Source organism: Choristoneura fumiferana, chromosome 20, assembly GCF_025370935.1.
Source record: "Choristoneura fumiferana chromosome 20, NRCan_CFum_1, whole genome shotgun sequence".
In the NCBI taxonomy this organism is placed as follows: domain Eukaryota; kingdom Metazoa; phylum Arthropoda; class Insecta; order Lepidoptera; family Tortricidae; genus Choristoneura; species Choristoneura fumiferana.
The window spans coordinates 12,297,550-12,320,441 of NC_133491.1; the positions used below are offsets into that span (position 1 = coordinate 12,297,550).

Consider the following 22,892-nt stretch of genomic DNA (forward strand, 5'->3'; position numbering starts at 1 on the left):
ACTTACTATCTGAGCACAGAGGCTTGAAGTGGATCTTGGCCTCAAACACCAGACTATGCCATGCTTTACGATCTTGGGCCAGCTCTTACCAGCCTTTGACTCCGAGATCCAAAAGGTCTCTCTGGTCCTCGTCCATCCAGCGGTACCTGCCAGCCGACCAGCCGGTCTATGTCTAAGTAGTCGGTCGTTCCAAGTACCTACGCTCCCTTCACAGTTCGTTTTCCCCCCGATCTTTCCACGTACTCAAACCACCGGAGTCCGGCCGCATTGGTCTCTCCAACATTGGACTCAGACACTAGGTCTTCGATTTTATTCTTCCTCGCCCCCTAGCTGCCGTCTTCTCTCTGCGTTGGTCCCAGAATATTCCGTAGAATTTTCCGTTCTGCCACAAATAGCTTAGGCTAAACATATAAATTCTCTTTAAAACTTTTTTTATCTCTCCTGCTAAGTTAAATTAAGGTGTACTCTGAAGTGAAATTCTCTCTTTTTTGAAGAAAAGTCCGTACAAAAATAAGACTTAGCCAGCAAAATGATCTAGCTTTTTAGACAGATAGGCAATCTAGCCCGCGTAAAATTATCAATCCTTTTATTACTCATTCTGAGGGAAAATCAGTTGCATAGGTATTATGATCGTCATAAACTGAAGGAAAAACGTACCGTATCAAAAATAGTTCCTTCTGAATCATAGTTCTGCTATCGCTGACGAACACACAATATGTAAGTGACTAGTTTCTGATAAAAAAACTGATAATCGTTCCAGTGCCGCCTGCGCGAGCGCACAGTTCTACACGAATTTTAAAACTAGTGATAAATTGGAAATGAAAATCTTTCCGAACAAAATATAGTGCGCGCGAGTGAATTTTAAAAACGTCGTACGTTTACTGTTTTTTTATGTGGGAAAATAGGCAGTCACTTTGCTGTGTCAAAAACAAAGTGAGGTCGTAGTTGGAATATATTTCGAATAAGCAAAAGACGATTGTGTTATTTCGAAGAAAATGTGCTAATTTATTTGCGATCTAATATAAACCAGTTTGCTAAAAGTGTTCCTAAAATTACTTCCTACTCTATACTGTGGTTAGAAACTTGATGTACATTTGTTTTCAAAGCTCCCTAACTAGTTTTTTACATAACACGGAAAGCCAAAAGAAAACCATCAATTTTGCCATAAAAATTATAAAGTGAAAGTAAATTTGTATCGTGCCTATAAAACCCATAACTCTTTTATTATCGAACCGGTAAATTGTGTAACATGGAAAAATGCTCGTTGGAAATGTGTTAATTTGTTTTGAAAAAGGTGCTAAGTCCATGATCTGTTTTAACCGATATTTCGTGAAAGTGTTGTGTGCAGTGGGCGGTAAACCATGAGTGTTCCAAATTTGAGCATTATGCAAATAACAGGTATTGTTAATTAATGTATGGTTAAGTTCAGCAATTCATGCTTGTTGCCAAATTAGCTTCAGGTTAAGTTAAGTATATTTACCAACAATAAGTGCGTACGAAGGCAGCTTTAATGACATGTTGCCCAATTACAATGATTTGGACGACATTTATAAATATTCTAACAATTGCCCGTGAATCCGTCTGCGACAAATTCGTGTCTCGTCTAGCTGTCCCGCGGGAACTATGCATTTACAAAATTATTCGGGATAAAACTATCTTATATACTGCCCAAGCTCTCAAAGTATCTCCTTACAAAATAAGGTAATAGCCAAACACATAGACAGAGTTATTTTCGCATGAATTATAAGTTCGCCTTTGTACATATATTTCATTGTTTGTCAATTGTGTTTGTTTACTTATTTTGTACAATAAAGAATTTACAAACATACATACAAATAAAAGGCTACCAGTACCAGTCCCGGGTTCCATTTCGTCAGGACATGTATTAGATAGAACTGTATGAAAATACATATGTTTATTCTCAAATTTTAGATGCTTTATAATATTTATTTAATTATAAATAATTCTATTTATCTGTTACCTAGTACCATATACAAGCAAGAAAGTAAGAGAAGAAAGAAAGTCTATTTATATGACAGACACATAAAATAACAACTGAACGGCACAAAAACTGACAATATAGTCAATTGGCTCATTACATTTATTTATTTATTTCAATTGTATGAAAGAAGCATATTCGCTTCCTTATTTAGTCTTTTGTCTATCAAAGTATGTACTTCCTTCTGATTTTCGTTATTAAAAAAAGCGATGTTGCTGTGACATTTTCTGTGAAAAGGTAGCACAGTTGGCCACTAGATTCTATAGTATGGAACATTTGTTCCTTGTTTATGAGGCGTTATATACTCGTACTTATTTACAGATAGATAATTATTATGTGTTATCTTTCAACTCAATATTATCATAATGACATCCGTTCTACAAAATCGTCCCATCCGACGAATAAAGTCACTTCTGCAAAATTGTTACTTTTCACTAGGGGCATTTGAATTTTCGCTTAGTTTAATTTGATTATAGTTTTGTAAGTAATAGGAATTCGTCAATGCAATTAAGTATAGTTTTTACTAGAGTTGTCAGGATTACTTTTTAGTAGCAATCTTTTTTAAATGTTAAGGCTTTCAAGGAATTCTGGGTCTTAAAGTAATATGTAACTGTTTTCGTGGGAACGCACAGCCAAAAATTCGGTGTTAAGAGAATAGAACTATCTTGTCGGAGTTTGACTTTGTGAACCGAGATCTATAGGCATATGAAACTTTATTCCTCGGATATTTTGATAATTTTTTCATCAACATGTGACTATCTATCTATCTATCTTCTACGCCGTTAGCAATAAAATCATGTTCAGATATTTTTTATCAAATTTTGCTCACATCTTTATGAACTCGACTGTACGTGATTATTCGCAATGACGAAATAAATAATAATTAATGCTTATTACAAACGACATTGCCCATTAGGTACTCACAATATGACACTTGTTCCTTGTGCTTGTTTGTTATGATCGCACATGAAAATTATATAAAAAGTTTTAAAAGTAATGTTATTTCATCATCATCGTGATCATCACATCCGCAGGATGTCCACTCTTGGACATAGGCCTCCCCCATAGCCTCTAGTTGCATCCACCGCGAACCCGCCGCTTTAACTAGGTCATCCTTCCATCTCGTTGGAACTTTTCGGCCCCAACAGCCATACGTTCTCCATCCTATATGGCCTGCCTATTGCCACGACTTCAACGAGCTAATTTGTTTGACCATGTCGATAATGGTGACCCTTGTTCTTCAACATATCTCCTCATTTCTAATTCAATCTCGTAGAGAAATCCCGAGCATAGCTCTGTCCATAGCTCGCTGAGCAACTCTGAGCCTATTTATAAGGGCTATAGTGAAGCACCACGTCTCCGATCCATATGTACTGTCATCACAGGCAACACACATTGGTTTAAAAAGACTTTCGTCTTAAGGCACTGAGGAATTTTGAACGAAAAGACATTGCTGAGTTTTCCAAACGGTGCCCATTTGTGTTGGATTCGACGATTGGTCAATCTTCTCGAAGTTGAACTTACCTAATTTGACGGTTTTTCCTATGTATACATATGCGTCAACAACTTCAAGAACCGAATTCTCAACCAAAATAGGAGTAGGCACCTGTTCTTGACACTCGATTGAGGTTTTCGAGTAGCGTACTGAGTTCTTCCATCGACTTTGCCATAACCACGATATCGTCGGCAAACCGAAGGTGAGTGATGTATTCGCCGATGAAATGCCTAGTCCTTTCCATTCCAGAAGCTTGAAGGCGTCTTAGAAAGCGGCAGTAAACAGTTTCAGAGATATGACATCTACGTATCTTACGCCTGTTTTCAAAGGAATCGCATTCGAATTCTGTTCGTGTACTCGGACCGACATAGTGGCGTTGTTATACAAACACTTTAACACTTCGATATACCAAATAGTCAACGTATCGCTGTAGAAACTCAAGCACCGCTCGCGTTTCGACCGAATTAAAGGCTTTCTTGTAATCCACAAACGCTAGACATAGTGGCAAGTTATACTCTCGGTATTCTGTATGACTTGCCGCAGCGTATGTATGCGGTCTACGGTACTATAAGCCTTTTTGGAACCCGGCTTGTTAAGGTGGCTGGAAGTCATCGAGCCTGCGTTCGAGACGATACTTGCGACATAATTAGAGTTAGACTAAACCGTTTCGGTATCAGAAATTTCATTTATAGGCGTCAGTTCCTTTGTAGGCGATGGTTCCAATATTGGCGATGTGCCTACAGAAAGTGACGGGTTGAACGGCGACACTACTTTCTTTACCTAGATTTTACATCGCATCACGCTCTTAGATCAATAGCTCGCCTTTTTTCTCCCCTCTGTGTATTGTATTTTTATTTTTATGTGCAATAAAGAGTTACATACATACAAACATGATTCCGTACTGTGTGATGTTTCTACATTTGCAGAAGATATGACTGGGGCATTAGTTTATTATATTATCCTCGTAAAACGTACACCGACCAGATCGGCGGCATATTGAAGAGAGGCTATATAGGTTAGAAGTACCCGAAAGCGTCGAGCATGTATGAGGAGTGATGAATGTGAATGAAGCGAGAGAACTATGTCAGAATAGAAGCGTATGGCGCTCTATTGTCTTTTCCTACCATACAGGGAATAAAGCGTTACGTATATGTATGTATGTATGATATTTTATTCCATAAAAATAATAGAAAATAAAATTTGAGACGTAAACGGTGTTAACTTAAATGAGTTCCGTAGAAGAAGGTGACATATACAAGTGAACTCGACAACGCGTGTCTGTTCGGCGTAAATGGTTACAAGTGCTCTTACAACTCTGAAATTCTATCTAGTTTCCATCGATTAATGGTACATAACTATATACATCGTGCTTATTAAAACTTTTCTGATCGTGAAATGTATATAAAACTTTTATTGCTAAGATCATAATACGTTACGCATATTTTTTTCCGGTTTATATTGATTTACTATAAATAAAGTTCTAAGAGGTAATATGCTACCTTTTACTCCGGAAGCTAACGGCAGAAGCACTTAAAACGTAAAAACATAAAAACACACTCACTATTATTTTTTAAATAGAAGAAATAGCTAATTACGTCTTTCTGAACCATGATGACTATCCTCTGTTGGACCATTTGTAATTAAATCATTAATTTCACTTGTACTTCGTTGATTCGTTGGTCTAGTGCCAAGTTTATAAGTCGTCTCGAGCGACGATTCGTTTTATTAGGAGTTAAATTCAAGCCCCACAAAATTAACATGAAATTATAAAAGAACCACACCAAAGAAAACGTGCCAAAATAACATAAAGTAATAAAGCGTGCCATCTCCCGCGAAGACCGGTGACGACTGACGATAGAACCCCGCACGCGCCCCTCGGGGCGAGGCGACCGGCGTGTAAAGTTCTATCGAGATGTATAACTTCTACTCGAGCTCATATCACATGGAACTTTTTTAGGGGTTGAAATCTCAAAAAGTACTTGGATTTGAGAAATAATTGATATACAGAAATGAAGCTGGAGAATAGCTTAATAAAACAAACAATAAATCAATTTAGTCATTTATTACCATATAACCTTTTTCGTCGCATGGAGAAATTATCTTTTAAAAGTAGACCGATTACATCACATCGCGCATGTAACTATTTGTCCTGTCATAGTATATCTACATTGATGATTTTAACTATTAAACGTCAAACATGCATATGTAATACTGACAGAGAGGTGCGAGAACTCTTATACTTGCTTTTCACACCTTTTTGTTTATGTGTTTAATCAGTGACTCTGACAATAGGATTATTATGAAGTTAGTGATAATCTTTTAATATGAATATAACTTATTTACATTGCAACGTTGTTTAAGAAGAATATATGTTTTTTTTTGTCTCTGTTTGAATTAAGTTACTATGTAAGTGTATGGATATACTAAAATAGGTTTTTTTTTAATTAATTCAGAATTTTCAGCAAATGATTTACCACATTTAACTGAATATCAGTGTGAAAAAATGACACTGGTACTTAGCAGAAGTTGACGAATGTTTGGTTCCTTGAAAAGATTCAGATAAAAAATCCTCACAAGGCTGTTTAGGCAAACTAACTCAACCATTTGTGGATTAACTTTAAGAGACAGTATTATAATATTTGTTTTTGCCAATTCGAAAACAAGGAAAGAAGCAAAATCTCAGAAACCAGAAAACTGGTTGGTTTCAATTAGGACGCTTCGACTATATTGTCATAAAGATATCCCGAATTTGCGAAATTAATTTAGGGAATAATTTGGCCCTACGAGTGCTTGTCATGTAAAATGGTTATGTACGGGAAACAAGGGATACATTCACTAGAGATAGAGAAGTGATATAACTGCAAAATCCTGAGCTAACAAACTTCTGAAGGGATAACAATACACATACGCAGCATGTCGTCTACATAACGTGGGGTTCTAAACAAATACTATGTTAGACAGCTCTTTATGAAGTTTTGATAGAAGAGTTGTTCATACGTGGATGTATATAAGTATTCCATAATAGCATAAGTTCTTTTGTAAAGTTATGTTTGAATGACCGTATTTTATCTTTCAGAAGGATGTTGAGTATTTTTGAAGCGAACTAAGTTTTTTAAGCTTTCAATGTGGTTAGCCAGCGAGCGATGTGACATTATATCAGCCGTAAGACGTCCACTGTTGGACATAGGCCATACAATAGGCACTTTACTTTTGAGTTGATTTTAAAAGATTAGGTACTTCATATACCTACTAGATGGAAAAAAGTAAGGCCTCAAAATTACGTAAATAAAATAAGATGATTTTGATAACATGAAACAAATTTAAGGTAATTATTACAATGCCAACAAAAATTCATTTGCATCTTGTTTACAATGCCCAAACATTCAAACTTGCATGTACATAATATATTCAATATTCTGTTTTTGAAGTCGGTTTTAAAGAAACAAAACGCTCCCTAACCTCGTTATCTACTAAATAATGGTTCAAATCAACTATTCAACGCTCAATAGAACCGATGAAACCAATTAACGGCCCTTTTACACGTAATAAATAACCGAAATAACATAAAAGCCGAGATGTAATCTAAATCACTTGCTCTATCAAAACATGGGTTCCGTAAACGGGTAATATGTCTTCTGGATGATAACTAGACGGTTAGTATTAGGGTACCGTTGATGTTGGGTGAGTTAGTTGTTTTGTGTAAAATATGTGAGGACAAATGTATGTACAACGTAGTAGGGATCTTTTTTTAACATTCTTTTTTAACGGATATCAAATTTGGTTTGCAAATTTTAAAATCACAACTTACTACATAATATGTATGTCGTAATTTGTCGAAAAATTTCGTTTTATATTGCTTTCTCAATTAGCTTTAGTAAACTCCAGAAAGCTAGTTGCGATAGGAAGATAAATACGAACTTTTCCGATAAATTACGACGGCAAAACATTATTCAATACATCTGTAACTGAAATACGAACATTGAAATAAAAGCTTCCAAAGCTTAATGCGTTGTGAAGACAAAATAGAACCTTAAACAATTTGAGTAACTCAATACAAAGTGTGAGTGAAAAATTACTGCACTTCGCCACTTAAACTGAACCGGTGACCTCTATCTTTTACTGTACAACTAGAGGCATGTAAGAAACTAGACACGGTATAATAAAACTTTTATTTCTGACTAGCTCTTACTCACGGTGCTTTTCTCCAAAGTCCTTAGCTCTGGTGGCTGAAATTTCAAGCATTTACATTCCCATAACAGTTTAGAAAAACTTCATGGCACCTGAAAACCCTATTGTTTTCATTTTGAATGAAGAACATCTGTGCAAAATATTTTGTCTCCATTAACCCCTCGTATGCAGAACTAAAAAAAAGTGCTGAATCTTAAGATTGGTTTTTTGAAATCTTTTTGTATTTTTTATTTCAATTTCAAATTGTTTGTTACTTTTACGGTCGATCGGTCGCTGCTGAATCTTAGTCTCATCTATGTTTTCATAAGCACAAATTCTGCTGATTTAAAAAAAATACAAAAAGATAGCCTTGAATTTGGTACGGATCCGCTTCTAAGTAGCATACGAGAGATTAACTGAGTGGTTGGGATTTCGGGATATAACTTGAGCAAGTAATATTCGCAGATACGCTCACATATTATCTACTATCACCATAATTTATAATATCAGGAGGACTATACAAAATTATAGAAATATTCTTCAATAGACATTAATCATGTCGTCTAAGTATAATAATTATCTCATACACAAAAAACACTGATTTTATCTTAATTTCTATAAAAATTTAACAAGATTTATGTCTATCAAATAACAAGAAACCATCCTGCACAACATCATCTGTTAACAATCTGGCATTTGTTCTTAGAACTTTATTATTCACAGCGAGCAGAAAGTAGAACACTGAATATTCATATAGATGTATCTGATGATTTAATGATTCTTTTCGTAACTAATTGTCCCACGCAGAAACGACAATTAACCTTAATAGATAGTAAACTCGTTCCATCTTTAAATTTGCCTATGGAAATTTGTCATTAATTATTTGATATATTTTAATCGACGTCTCTGCGTATGGCGGAACGAATTTTCCAGTCAAAGGTCACCGTGTTCAACCATTTGTAGTTTAAATTAATCGCGTGTAAAATTAGGACTAAACAAGCTATTAATTTTGATTTGAAACCACAAATCACTTTCTCATTTTTCGAGTTTATTATGTTATCAATCGATAGCTGGAAGATTTATCACAAGCCCCTTTATAATTGAATTAATTATCTCTTTTTTAGACGGTTTATGCTAATGCGTTTGTTTATATTAAAAAGGTTTGCTTAAATCTTTTCTATTAACATCTGTAACTGGACAATTAGGTTTATTGTGAATGCAACCACTAAATTCATCAATAGTCAGAATTTAACAATTTTTAACTTTTTCATTGAATAGCGCTCTCTATTACCAATTATGATTCCAAGACGCATTGTGTTGTATGAGGCAAAATAAAATTATCACACTATTTTCGCTATAACAGGTTCGCTATCCTCAACGACCCCTATAACTCTGTTGCGAGTGTAGCAGCTTAAGAGAAGAAGAAAACCTTCTTAAACATGAGCGGCAACTATACCTTCTTATAGCTTTTAGACCCTTATGTCAATAGAGCAGTCAGCCTTAACATTAACGTCGACAAGCGTATCCATCGCACTTTCATACACACTCCGCGTTTTCCGCTTTATTTTAAGAGTGGTTTTCTCTCCATTATTTAGACATTTGTAGACGTCAGCCCTACAATAGCACTGATTGGCCCTATGGCCTACACCGTGGCTAAAGCAGTTAACACAACCAAATTGTCTTGACCCGTCCGGCTATCCACTGCCTTCTTAACTTCATTAATAACAGCAACTGTGTGTAGATCTATAACATTGGCCGGTGCATTCTAATATTTATTAGGAGAAAGGCATTTTGTTTCTATCTATTGTTTGTGGTCGGCCCTTCAAGGTTTTTTGCTTGCGTAAGCGGTTTACCTTATTTTTAGAGTAATGATCGTCATTTGATTTAATTTGTTTTGAATCTTTAATGCGTGTTATTTATTGTGTTTGCGGTACTTTGGATCGTTTTCTCTCTTGGTTTATTGACAATATAGAATGGTCAAGTACCTATAATGTGATTAGCCTACTTTAGGAGTAACGTTGTAGGCTTTCATGGTTTAAATTTAAATGAGTCACGCAGATGTTTAGTTCTTATTCAGTTTACTCACTTTGACTATCATTGTGACAAGGTTCTGAATGTTTTGAGCCTTAGCTAATTTATTCTTTGTAATTGTTACAGAGATTGAAGCAGCGGAGGCTTGCAAATGGCTGCGAGCGGCTGGTTTCCCTCAGTACGCCCAGATGTACGAAGGTAAGAAACTTTGCGATTTATGAGAAAACTAGTGAACAATATTCATGCCAACCTAGGCATTGGGTCGATCCCGGGGTAGGCAGTTGGTAGTTTGTGCCGCAGCAGCGCGCCATGAGCACTAGCGCTACCTACCCTGCTTTCTACTCAGTGCACGTCATAACCTAAGGTGTCAATCTATCTATCTATTGCAGCCCTTTTAGCGCGTCTTCGGACATGGGCCTCCTCTCTACTTTTCCAGTCTTGCCTATCCACTGCGAGTCGCATATCGTCTGTCCATCTTTTGGTGGTCATCCTCTACCGCGGGTGTTAGCACGGGGTCTCCACTCCAGGACTCTCCTCGCCCAACGACTGTGGTCCATTCTAGCAATATGTCCTGCCCATCTCCACTTTCTGCGTTCTATTTCTGTTATTACGTCATTCACTTTAGTCTTCTGTCTGATCAACTCGTTTTTCTTTCGGTCCTGAAGCTCGGTACCTAAGGTGTAGTGGAATCAAAACATTACCCAGGGTTTACGGTTGATGTTATGCAATGGAACGCAAACTGGATTCTGCGCCTCTTCAGGGACTGAAATATCATGGGACACTTGGCATTAATTGACCTAGTCCCAAAGTAAGCAAAGCTTATGTTATAGGTTCTAGGCAATACAAAAAGATAGATACATACTTAATTGCGTAGATATTAAATACCCAAAACTCGAGATAAAACATAAAAATAACATACAAATACCATATATTTCAATACAAATAACAGAACAACAACAAAAACAAGAACAATGTCATACATTTTTCGTACAAATGTCTTCCACGACCGGGAATTGAACCCAGGACCTCAAGCTTAACAGTCAGGTTCTCTAACCACTGGGATATCCAGTCGTCAAAAATAAAATATAAACTTACTAGTAAAGCCTACTTACTCTTTGGGTTATATGACACTCTTAGGGATTCATCACAAAAGGGGAATTAAGCTGGTTAAAAGATACTTGAAAATATCCTATTAGATTGACTGATTATACGCCTTTCTTTTCTACATCAATATCCTATTGAGGTTACCAAGAAATATGCTAATAAAAGGACAGGTCTCTTACAGCTGAGACTTTCCAGCAAATCTATTAATCATACTTACCCCATAGAATGTGCGGTTTGTCATATTATGTACAGGTGGTTTCAAATTTGTAACACCGTTAAAATTATGGGTGAATTTCTTACAGAACTCTTACTCTTTTCTTAATTGGAAAATGTAGCAGTTTAAAAGTAGTATGATTTAATGCGAATATTTCTTTAAGAATCCGCCTTTGACATACGAACTTAAAAACATTGAAAGTTCACAGAGACAAAGATAGCTACTGCAGTGGATATATGTATGAGATTCACATTAGGCAATCTCTACTACATACATTTTCTTGGGGCTGAGTAGAAGCAGTGAATCATTTAAGCTATCTTGAGGCAGGATTTGTAATGACTAAAAATCTAACACGATAGATTCGCTGTTGAAAAAGGTCTTCTGAAAGTACCGAAGCTAATCGAACCGTTCCCCACTTGCAATCGTGAGTTGAACCGTTTAGCTGTTAGTTATTAGAAGTTAGTAAAGTAAAGTAAAATTATTATTATTATTCTACTATGCTCTATTTTTAACTTTGAGTTCTTTTTTTATTATTCCTCTCTGTCTTTTAACATGCTGTCATCCAATGTAACGCAATGTGCGTTCAAAATCACATCGAGCATTCGGTTGCGTCAATTTTTATGTCATAAAATTCACTTTAATTTGTGTAAACATCCTGTACCGAGGCTCAGCAATAGGGATGAGACCGAATCCCATTCAATTGACCGCTATTCTTACATTATTGAAGATGATGTCTTATGGATATACCCACTTTGATTTTAGACGTTTTGGATAAATTGCTAAATTTATATAAACAACGAAAGAAAACATTTCTTGCCACAGAAAACATTACAAAAGATTCCATGCAAAATCTAAGTCTAATAAGTACAATTGTGTCAATGTGTCAGCATCAGATACAGTTACTACTATTATAGTGAGTTTTTTTGAGTCAAAATGTATGAAAAGTGGTTACATACGTGTAAATAGGTGGTGGTTGACACATGGTGGTTACGGTAATTTAAATATTTGTAAGTAAACTTTTTTTGTGTAAACTTTCATAATTCTCCCTCATAATTAATATTTCTCGGGACTTAATTACGAACTGTATTGTTAAAACTACCCCGACGTTTCGATTAAACTAAGTTTAAAGCTTTGTAACAAAATACACGTCTATACCTGCCTAATTATACCTGTCAAAAGCCATTCTAAACGCATATAATAAAATTAACATCTACCCAAAATAGTGGCATATCCATACTATTTCCTTCTTCTACGATGACAATATAAAGTAAATTATCCTTTAATAGCACTAGGCTCCGTCACTTTTTATTTTTTTCCAACGTAAATCTTTTATTCGTTGAACACTATTCGATTTTGGATAAAATATGTGCATTGAGAAATAATACATGAACGTAATATAAAATGTGTATAGAGAATTATATCGTATAAACGTGCAAGTTTTTTTATTCTTTAATATTATTTAATATCCCCTCGTATCCAAATACTAAAAAAAGTACTGAATTCTAGTCCCATCTGTTTTAATGCTGATTAAAAAAAAGTAAGATAGCCTTAAATTTGGCACTGATCAGCGCCTAAACATACGACAGGTTAAGGGAAAATCAAACTCTTACGTCAAGGTCACCAAAACAAAATAATCTCACTAATTATATCACAGTTAGATATCTTTACTACAATGTGTACAGGCCTTGTAGACACTTTAAATCCTCGTGACGCACAGTTTTAGAAATCCTCAGCTTTATCTATTAGATAAGATATAGCTTTAGGATAGTGAAAAAATGTTAACACGATCCGTATTATTTGCTTCCTGGTTTTTTCTGTGCTATTCTGCTACCACACTTGCGATACAGCTATGTTTAAGATGCATATGTTTTCATGCAGTAAACTTGTCTACTCCATTTATTTATTTTATTTTATTTTTATTTATTTACCAGCTGCAGGTGGTAGGACCTTGTGCAAGATCCGCCCGGATTGCTACCACCATCTTGCTCGCTAATCCTGCCGTGAAGCAGCAGTGCTTGCACTGTTGTGTTTCGGCGTGGAGTGTAAGACAGCCGGTGAAATTACTGGCACTTGAGGTATCCCATCTTAGGCCTCTAGGTTGGCAACGCATCTGCAATACCCCTGGTGTTGCAGATGTTTATGGGCGGTGGTGATCTCTTACCATCAGGAGACCAACTTGCTCGTTTGCCATCCAGTCAAATAAATAAATAGCTTTTGCTCGCGGCTTCGCCCGCGTGGAATTCGGTCATTGCGCGCTGTTCCCTCGAGCCTGTGTCGCTCTCGGGTTCATAAACTATGTCTATGCCAAAAATCACGTCGATCTGCCTCTCCGTTTGGACGTGAAAAACGGACAAACATACACACAAACTCACACACTCTCGCATATATGGATTTTTTAACCGTCTGGGTGGCAAACGAGCAAGTGGATGTCCTAATTGTAAGAGATCACATATATCAAAATACAGGAGTATGTCGCATAATTCCAACTACAGAAACACCACACAAGGTTCTAACTCGTTTCAAATTATGTGCGAATAAAACAAATGAAATAGTAATTAGTCCAGCCGAGGAAGCTGAATCGCGTACCAGAGCGGAACCTTTTCATAATAAATTTGCATTATGATTTCTTTGACAGATGTAGGGGATGTCAACATGACATTAGTAGCACAAAAGTTCAAAGTTTCTTTGACTGTATGTAAATTCAAAGTAACCCTAAAACCCCTAATAAAAAATTGTCCTTAACAAGGATTTCAGAGTTCTTAGGGTTCCCCGTTGAGTGGCAATAGAACATTGCAATAGTTTCTACTTCACTGGATGTTCAATAGCCATCATAAAATCATTGAGATATTTTTTTTGTTTAGAATTTAAAAAGTTCATTACCTACAAGGAAGGGTACCCAACTGTCCGACTCCGATTTGATTTATTTTGATATATGTTATAGAGTAGTCTAAAAAAGCGGACACGTATTTTTTTTGGGTACACTACATAAATACGAAAAACGAAATTCCGAAAGTCGGAATCAAGAACTTCAAAATACCGATTTTTATAATTCCGAATGTTTTAAAACTCCTAATATGACTATTCCGATTCTTCATAACTCTGATTTTAATAAATCCGAAAATTAAAAATACCTAATGTTTAAAATTACGATTTTCAAAATTCCGAATTTTAATAAACCGAACAATAAGAAGTCCGACTCAGTAATAATCCGAAATATCAAAAATACGAATTCCGATTACTATACCGTATGTAGTTTAGATTGGCCTAAAACAGTATTTACTGATTGATTTTCAGCAATGTGACACAAGGTCGACGGAGCTCCGCTTCGCGGAGCTCCTATTTCGCGCAGTTATGGCGCTTCGCGCCTTGTCGCAATTCTAACCTAACCTAACCTAAGTATGCATGTCAATTTATCTAAAAAACGAAACCAGTTATTAATTATCAATTTTCTTGAACAAATCTCACAACAGAAATTAGAAGGTTTGGTAAATTTTCAGTACTTTGAAGGACATTTTCTCCAAACAAGTTGAGTTTGGGCAGCTAAAAAAAATACGTGTCCGTTATTTTAGACTACTCTATAACATATATCAAAATAAATCAAATCGGAGTCGGACAGTTGGGTATCATGTGTGCCGTCACGTAGACTTAAAAAAATGACGTCAAAAGTTAAGTGAAAGTGGCTATCAACAAAAGACCACGGAACGATCGTTAACGTCATTTTGTGACCAAACAAAACATAACCGATTAGCCTTATCTCGGGTCCAGGTAAACATTTCTGTTTAAATGTCTAAATTCCTCATTTTACAACATTCTGTAGAAAACGCAGCTGTATTGCCCTTGCCATAAAGTTAGAAGTCAACGGTGCGCATAATTTCAAGTTCACTAAATTTTAATTCCATTTTGACAAAAAACAACTGCGGATCGGAATGGAACTCTATGAACGAAGTTTAAGTCTACTTTTGATGAAGTTTTAGTGTGAATGTAGGGAGTGTTTTGTTAAATACAGAGGGCGGTAGGGGGTCGGTCGTTTTGACAGGCAAACTGAGCGTATATGTCAAAATATTTTTTTCTTTGCTCTGATTAGCTCAGGTATCAGTCCATTTCGGTTTGGTGTGCGGTAGTGGCCAGTCCTAATTTTGTGATTTGGGTGATAAAAAAAACCTAGTATCGTTTAACTTTTTTGTGAGAGACAGTTCAGTGTTTGTTGCCAGTATGAATGTGGTATTGGAAAATACAGGTACGTATTTATCAAATTATGCGAAAGACATAATGTTTTGCATTTTTAATGTTTCCTGTCGCATTTTTCGGGGTAAAAATATTATTTTTATTAATGAAGACGAATGAAGACTGGAAAATATTCACGGCATAATAATTGCAACGCGACACCCCATTTTTCGGGAGTTACCAAATTACCCTGACCTAGTTCCCTCGAACGAGTCATAAAGGTGTTTTTAAAAAATATTCAAAGACGAAGCGTGAAAATATGCATAGGTTTTTTAAAATTTTATTCAAAACGAAATTTCATACATATGGGTATGCTAATTTGGCAATAAATTAAGGAAATTATTATTATTTTAAATCATTTTTTTTCATTACAGACTCATCCATACTAATATTATATATGCGAAAGTGTGTTTGTGTGTTTGTCCGTCTTTCACGCCGTAACGGCACGGTGCTACGGATCGACGTGATTTTTGGCATAGAGATAGTTTATGGGCCCGAGAGTGACATAGGCTACTTTTTATCCCGGAAAAATGCACAGTTCCTGACCGAACAGCGCGCGATAACCGAATACCACGCGGGCGGAGCGGCGTGCAAAAGCTAGTATTTAAATTATGTATTTGAATTATTTACTGCGAAGATGTAAAGCAATAAACTTTTGTTCAGCTCAGTTGAAAAAAAAAAGTACATTAGTACCAGAATTATATTATACAATTTTTCTCTTATTGGTAATTACTATTTTTGTATTGTCACAGCGTGAAAATTAAAGCAGTTTGTGTGAGCCTAATACCAAAATCTTACCGTAAATTCTTATTATAACTTGTATATAGTGATATTGTGCTCATTAAGTGACCTCATGAACCAATAACACGATCAACAATGACTCCTTATTCCTGTCGGCTCGTAATCCAAACCAGATGGTTAGGTCATTAGCTAAGCGATATTGAAGTAAGAACTTTTGCGGAATACACACGCGCGTGATACATTGTTATTAACTACACCTAAAAAGTCATCATCGTCATCATCATACCAGCTTTATAAGTCCCAATCCTGCGCACAGGCCTCCTCTCAGAATAAGAGAGCTTGGGTCACTCACACTCAATACGTACACTTTTTACACGACTGCGAAGAAGGAGGTATATGTGTTTGACCCGTATGTATGTATGTCTATTTCTATAGCCTCTCGTAACTACTCAACGGCTGAACCGATTTTGATAAATGAAACGTCATTGGATTCGTCTTGATGACGCGAGTAACACTGGGTAGGTACATGAAATCCTTGAAAAATCAAAATGGCGCGTTTTTGGCGCCAAATTGTGAGTTTTAAATTTTTTTTATCACCAAAGAGTGACGTCATGGGCCCCCCCTCCCGAACTTAAACGCACTTCATCTTTGTAATTTTTTGTTTGACTGACAAAAGACAAAATACGTGTCGAATATATTTTGATAATGTAACTGACTGATAAAAAAAAAAAAAACTAACTTTTACGTTACCCAGGAGTCAACCCAACCCGTTGATTTCTTTCCGCTAGCATCTTTTAACTTGCAGATATGCGAACGATTTTAAGCGGAAACACCAAGGCTACGGCACCAGATGCTTAGTACATCTGATTCAATTATCTCTTTCGAAGAATTCAATAGCTTGGCACTCTTGTTCTAAGAAATGATCGATTTGAAATATATCAAAGGAATCCTGATATTATGAACAGGCTGTGAAGAATACTTTTTTCTAGTTACCGGGTGCTCTTGTGCAAAAAATAATTTCACGAGTAATATCATTAATTCATAAATGTACCTTTTAACGTCGAACCAAAAGTCTATTTTAAAGATTAAACTTCGCTTATATTTAATAAAATAAATCCTGAACCTGAAACATGTCAAGCTAAACTCAATAGACAATGCTCTCAAACCCAATATACTTACTATCATTTTGGTTGAACTAAAGATGTCCAGTAAAATAACCTTAGCAAAAAGGCAACGGCGTATAAACATGCTCCTCGAGAGCCCCCCCTTAAGTGGTGGGGATCGTAAAACCTCAAGTAGATCTGAGTTAGCCATTTTTCATAGCGTAGAAGTCGATAAAATATCATTTCGGAGGACATATTTTTGAAAGGAATTCGCTCAAAGCGCATTTAGCAGGGAGTTCCTTATAAAATTTCCGTATAAAATTGAAGTAGCGGTGTTCCAATTTTACTCCAAGTACCCACCCTTTTTTAAACTACGCCACGTGGGTTTTACAATCTCTTTGTCTATTGGTTTCATTAATATTTTCGCCACAAGCCAAGTTTTGAAACTACTAAGTGCTCGTAGGTACTTACGATACTTTTGAGTCAAAGATGAATAGAAACAATACATGAAATTACATTTTGCTATGGTTTTTTGGCTTAAAAAGTATATATACCTACTAAAAGAGGAAGCAAGCAAGCTTTTGCTTAATTTGCCCTGTTCAAATCTTGCAAGGAAAATTTCACTCACTTCCACTCATCGGATTAACTTGAAATTTGGTATACACATCTAAATAAGATGACAATGCTAGAGTCGGTATCTTGCTCTGAAAAGTAACACCAGTTATTACGAGACATAAAAATACAGATTTAATTAAAATGTTTGTTTGCTTACCCACGATCTTAGAATAGCTATCTATACAGCAAATGTTTGTTCATACAGCTCCTCCACCTCCACACTGTAAGAACACACACAAATCCGACTATAACGTCCACCACACTACACTAACGCGTTTTAAACTCAACCAGTGGTACCTAAATGCTACTAACCATACAAAATATCGCCTGATTCAATAACTTGAATTATATCTCGAAGCTCTTTAATCCCCCCCATCATCCCAGCCTATATACGTCCCACTGCTGGGCACAGGCCTCCTCTCAGAAGAAGAGGACTTGGGCCATAGTTCCCACGCGGGCCCAGTGCGGATTGGGAACTTCGCACGCACCATTGATCGCTTCGCAGGTTCGTGCACTCACGATGTTTTCCTTCACCGCAAAGCTCGTGGTAAATTTCAAATGTAATTCCGCACATGAATTTCGAAAAACTCAGAGGTGCGAGCCGCGGTTTGAACCCACGACCCTCTGCTTGAGAGGCGATAGGTCAAACCACTAGGCCACCACGGCGTACTCTAGCTCTAGCTCTAGCTCTTTAATAACTGACACTAATGAGGGCTTTCGTTTTTTGTCTCACTAGATGGCGCACTGTTGCGTGAGGTTTTTAAGTATGGCTTTCAAAGTCTGTTATTACGGGCGTGAAGACAAAGTTTAGATTAAAATCATATTTAATACACCTTAAAACCGTACCATAAAAATATCGAGCATGCCACAGTGTTGCATAGTCTCCTTTTTGTTCGGAAAAAAGGGAGGACAAAGGTTTCCGAAAGACAAAACTGTCTCAAAACACAGACATTCATTGCCCCGGAACGCATATTTGCCATAATTAATTTCAGATATTGCAAAATATTCACAAAATTATTCTAATTATAAATTAACCCGCGTAGCTCACCCAAAAACTATGAGATTTGACATTTCGGAGACCTCACGCTACACTAGCGCCACTGGTGGCGAATTCATACGCGATAGCCCTCATTCAATAGATCGCTCTGTCACTACAAAGTAGTACGATTCGTAATTGTAAAGCAAATCCTGAAACTACCGTGAGACTCACTCATATTAAATATAATGACCCGGATAACTCACGTCTTAAATCGAGTTTATTGAGTGCTCGTGCTCGTGTTGCAGCAGCCGCTGAGTCGCGTTGCTCCGAAGACGAAGGGCTACGGATTAGTCCGAAACATGTCGAGCTAAATTCGATTTAAGACGTGAGTTATCCGGGTCATTATATTTAAAGCAAATCCCATTCACCCAATCACTAGGTAAACTCGTCAATGAATCAGTTGAACCTGTTGATGTTGATACAAGAATATCCAGCCATTTGCAAAGTTAATCGAACACACGGCTGAATGGGCAGGCGCTTTGTGGAACCCATTTAGGTCAGCTGGATACACTGGTTATTGTATAGCCCGAGTTATTAATCATTAAAGTGTTGGAAGAAGATTAGTGTTTATTTGAGAAAAGGTTTAGGATTAGAATAAAAATGTGAGATAGATCTCTTATACTTATACATTTTTTTTTCTTTATTGAGGAAAACAAACAGCAATACAATCTTACATAAAGTTAGTAACTATACATGCAGGTAAATCAGAGCCAGTTAAGTTTATATCTAGGAACACTTATTAGGAAAATATTATGCACAAAGTAAACAACAAACGAAAGGAATCACGACAATATCTTTTCTTAAGACAAGACCTAATAATTCTTTGAAAACATGCAAAAACAGTCAGTGCTTCTTATTGCGGCTACATAACAATACATAACACATAACGGTTATACTTTTGATGAAAAATATCAGTATGGTTATAATTACTTACTATTATTATTATGAGAAAAATTACTTTCTGGCAAGTACCTATACAGTAACTTCAACTTTTTATACCTAATTTTTCTATTTTGCGTTTCCTGATAGTTGTATGCGTCAATAGGTAGATCAACAAGTTATTTCTCTACAAGGCAAAGGCGGAATATAATAAATCAAATGTAGCGTCGACAAAAAACATTTTTCCTATTGCCGCGATGCCGTTTCAGTCAGCGATTTAGTGAGATCTTCAGTGAGATTTATGTTGACGATATGATGTAAATACGGATCAGGCAAAAGCAAGTCTACTGAATAAAGCCGAGTTTAGACTTGGAACAAAAATCGTGCAAGTTGCATTACATTGCGACGCTCGATTGACCACTACAAACTTTACGGCTTTACGGCCTCGCAATGTAATGCAGCTTGCACGACTTTTCTTGCAAGTCTAAACTCGGCTTAAGAATCACATGAGTGTAATACATTCTGATTTATACTAGTGATTTCTCTGAAATTTAATCATCATCATCCCAGCCCATGTACGTCCCACTGCTGGGCAAAGGCCACCTCTCAGAATGAGAGGGCTTGGGTCGTACTTCCCACGCGGGCCCAGTGCGAATTGGGCAATTCACACACACTATTGAATTACTTCGCAGGTTTGTGCAGGTTTCCTCAGAATGTTTTCCTCTACCATAAAGCCGTGGTGGCGTGGCCTTGTGGCCTCTCAAGCACAGGATCATGAGTTTTTCGAAATTCATGTGCGAAATTACATTTAATATTTATCACGAGCTGAAAATTAATGCAAAGCAACAATTTTGGTGAAGTTGTGCGTTCGCTTTTCAATTCCTCTTTTGTTTTAAGTAGCATAAAGTTTTTTTTTGTTAGTTATGATAATAACAACCTAAAGAAATTGTTCACTTTAGTTCAATCATTTACTGTAATCGTACATTGACCTTATCAATGTAGTACCTAAGGACAATGAACTGATTGAAGTATATCGAAGATTTGATAAATGATTGGACAGAACAATTTCGCTGTAAAAATCGTGCAAGTTGCATTACATTGCGGCGCTCGATTGACAACTAAAAACTCGTTTTTACGGCCTCGTATTGTAATGTAACTTTTCACGATTTTTCTTGCAAGTCTAAACTCGGATTAAGTGATATTTATAACCTAGTAGTAAGCCTGTATTAGGTACTAAGAATTTTTAAACTGGTCACGATTTGAATGGGTCCCGACTGTTGAACTTTAAGTTAACTACTTAACAAAATTCTAGCCCTCTACTTCTTTTCTTCTTTTTAGTATTTTTTAAGGTAGTCTGGTTTATATTTTTTATTGTCTTATTTCACACTTTTTTAGCAGTTCTGTGAAAATGGTAGATTAAAACTATTATAACCCATATACCTATATTTAGAATGGGCTAATTATTAGCTTTCATTTGATAACCTACTCTATAGGTTTGAATAAAAAAAAATTGAAAACTTCCAATTTGGCGCCAAAAATCCGCCATGTTGATTTTTCAAGAATTTCATGTACCCAGTGTCATTCGCGTCATCAAGACATATCCAATGACGTAGCACTAATCAAACACGGTTCTGGGATCAGAAGTTTATGGGCGGTGGTGATCTCTTACCATCAGGAGACCCACTTGCTCGTTTTCCATCCAGTCGAAAAAAAAGAAAAATCTATTAGAGAATCATGCGAATGAAAATGAAAAGATTCCAGTAATTATGATCAATAGATAGTTATCATTCAAATTCGTAGAAGGAAAACGAAACATCAAAATAGTGTATTCTACACTTCAAATTTTCCAAAAAAAACTGTGTAATTTCCAGTGATAAAGAAACGCGTAGAATTGTCCTAATTTTTAAAAGTTTAGGTGTTCCATTGTTTTCTCGAAAAGCATTTGTGTTAGCCGATTCAATTTCAGCTGGCAGGTTTGGTTCCCCTTGCTACCAGGACAAAAGTTATTGGCATCGACTTGAAATTTGGTATGCAAATGTAGTTTGGGTGACAATACAAAAGAAAAAGACAGAAAAGAAAAAAGTAAAAAGTAAAGTACAGTGAAAAATAAAATTATGAAAAATGAAATAACTTATTACCAAAACAATGTAAACAGATTTTACAATTAAAGTGCTCGGTAAATATAAATATGTATGTTTTCTTTAATACCTACAATACAAATATTTTCTTTAGTGCACACCACAAATCAGTACACAATAAAACATACAGACGAATTGAGAACCACCTCCTTTTTTTGAAGTCTGTTGAAAATGTATATAGACACATAAATTAAAAGATTTCAGAAATAGATAACTAGCAGTGTTTGTTTGTTTGTAAAGTTATTATATTGCCAGTAAATTTTGACGTACTTCAAGTACCTACTTTCATTGATCTGGAACACGTAAGTTGAGTAAGTAAGTCGTACAAGTAAACTCAATAAAAAGTTAAGTCGACAAAAAAGCTTTTAAGTACTAAAATCGATTTGAATGAAATATAGTAAGAACCAGCGCAAGGAAATACGCTTTCATGTAAAAACCGCATTGAAATAAGTCTATCTGTTTTAGAGCTACTATACCAAAGACAACGGACAGGTAGACGAGATAGACCTTGGTGTCAAACTTATAGCATCCCTCTTTTTGCTTCGGGGGCTAAAAACTTATGATTTTATTTAAAAAGTTTTTATATGGTTACAAGTGGAACAAGTCAAAGTCAAGAAACGGTGGATAGACATGAATTCCCTTTGTCATCAGAAGAATTTTGTTCTTAATTGGATTGACGGGGGTATCTGTTTACTGTCGGATATTGGATCAACACAGTGTGACATGCTTTCTCTATTCATCAAGTCGCTTCCTTTGTTAAATTGTGTTATACTTGTCTTAGCATCTTCATCATCATCATCATCATTGACAACATCATCATTATTGTATACCGTCCCACTGCTGGGCAATGGCCTCCACTAAGAATAAGAAGGCTCGGGTAGTCCACCGTGCGCCCTAATACAACCTGCGTTAACATCATCACACCATTGAGTTGCTTCGCGGGCTTGTGCAGGTTCCTTACGATGTTTTCCTTCACCGTAAAGCTCGTGGTTTTAAATGTAATATCGCCCATGGTTTTCGAAAACCTCAGAGGTGTGGGCCCGGGTTTGAACCCTCGATCCTCCTGTTGAGAGGCCATGGGTCAAACCACTAGGACAGCATGGCTTTTAATATTATCAACTAGCTTTTGCCTGCGGAAATGGT

General features: G+C 36.3%; 1 protein-coding gene across 1 annotated transcript in view; it reads left to right on the forward strand.

Annotated features, from left to right (window-relative positions):
* Window positions 1–767: 767 nt before the first annotated feature.
* Window positions 768–22,892, forward strand: part of cv-c (RhoGTPase activating protein) — a gene marked incomplete in the record, with an annotated part of 90,751 nt that continues 68,626 nt past the window's right edge. The window contains 2 exon segments of the mRNA XM_074103610.1: window positions 768–1,398; window positions 9,819–9,890. Coding sequence (XP_073959711.1) covers window positions 1,362–1,398; window positions 9,819–9,890 — 109 coding nt within the window.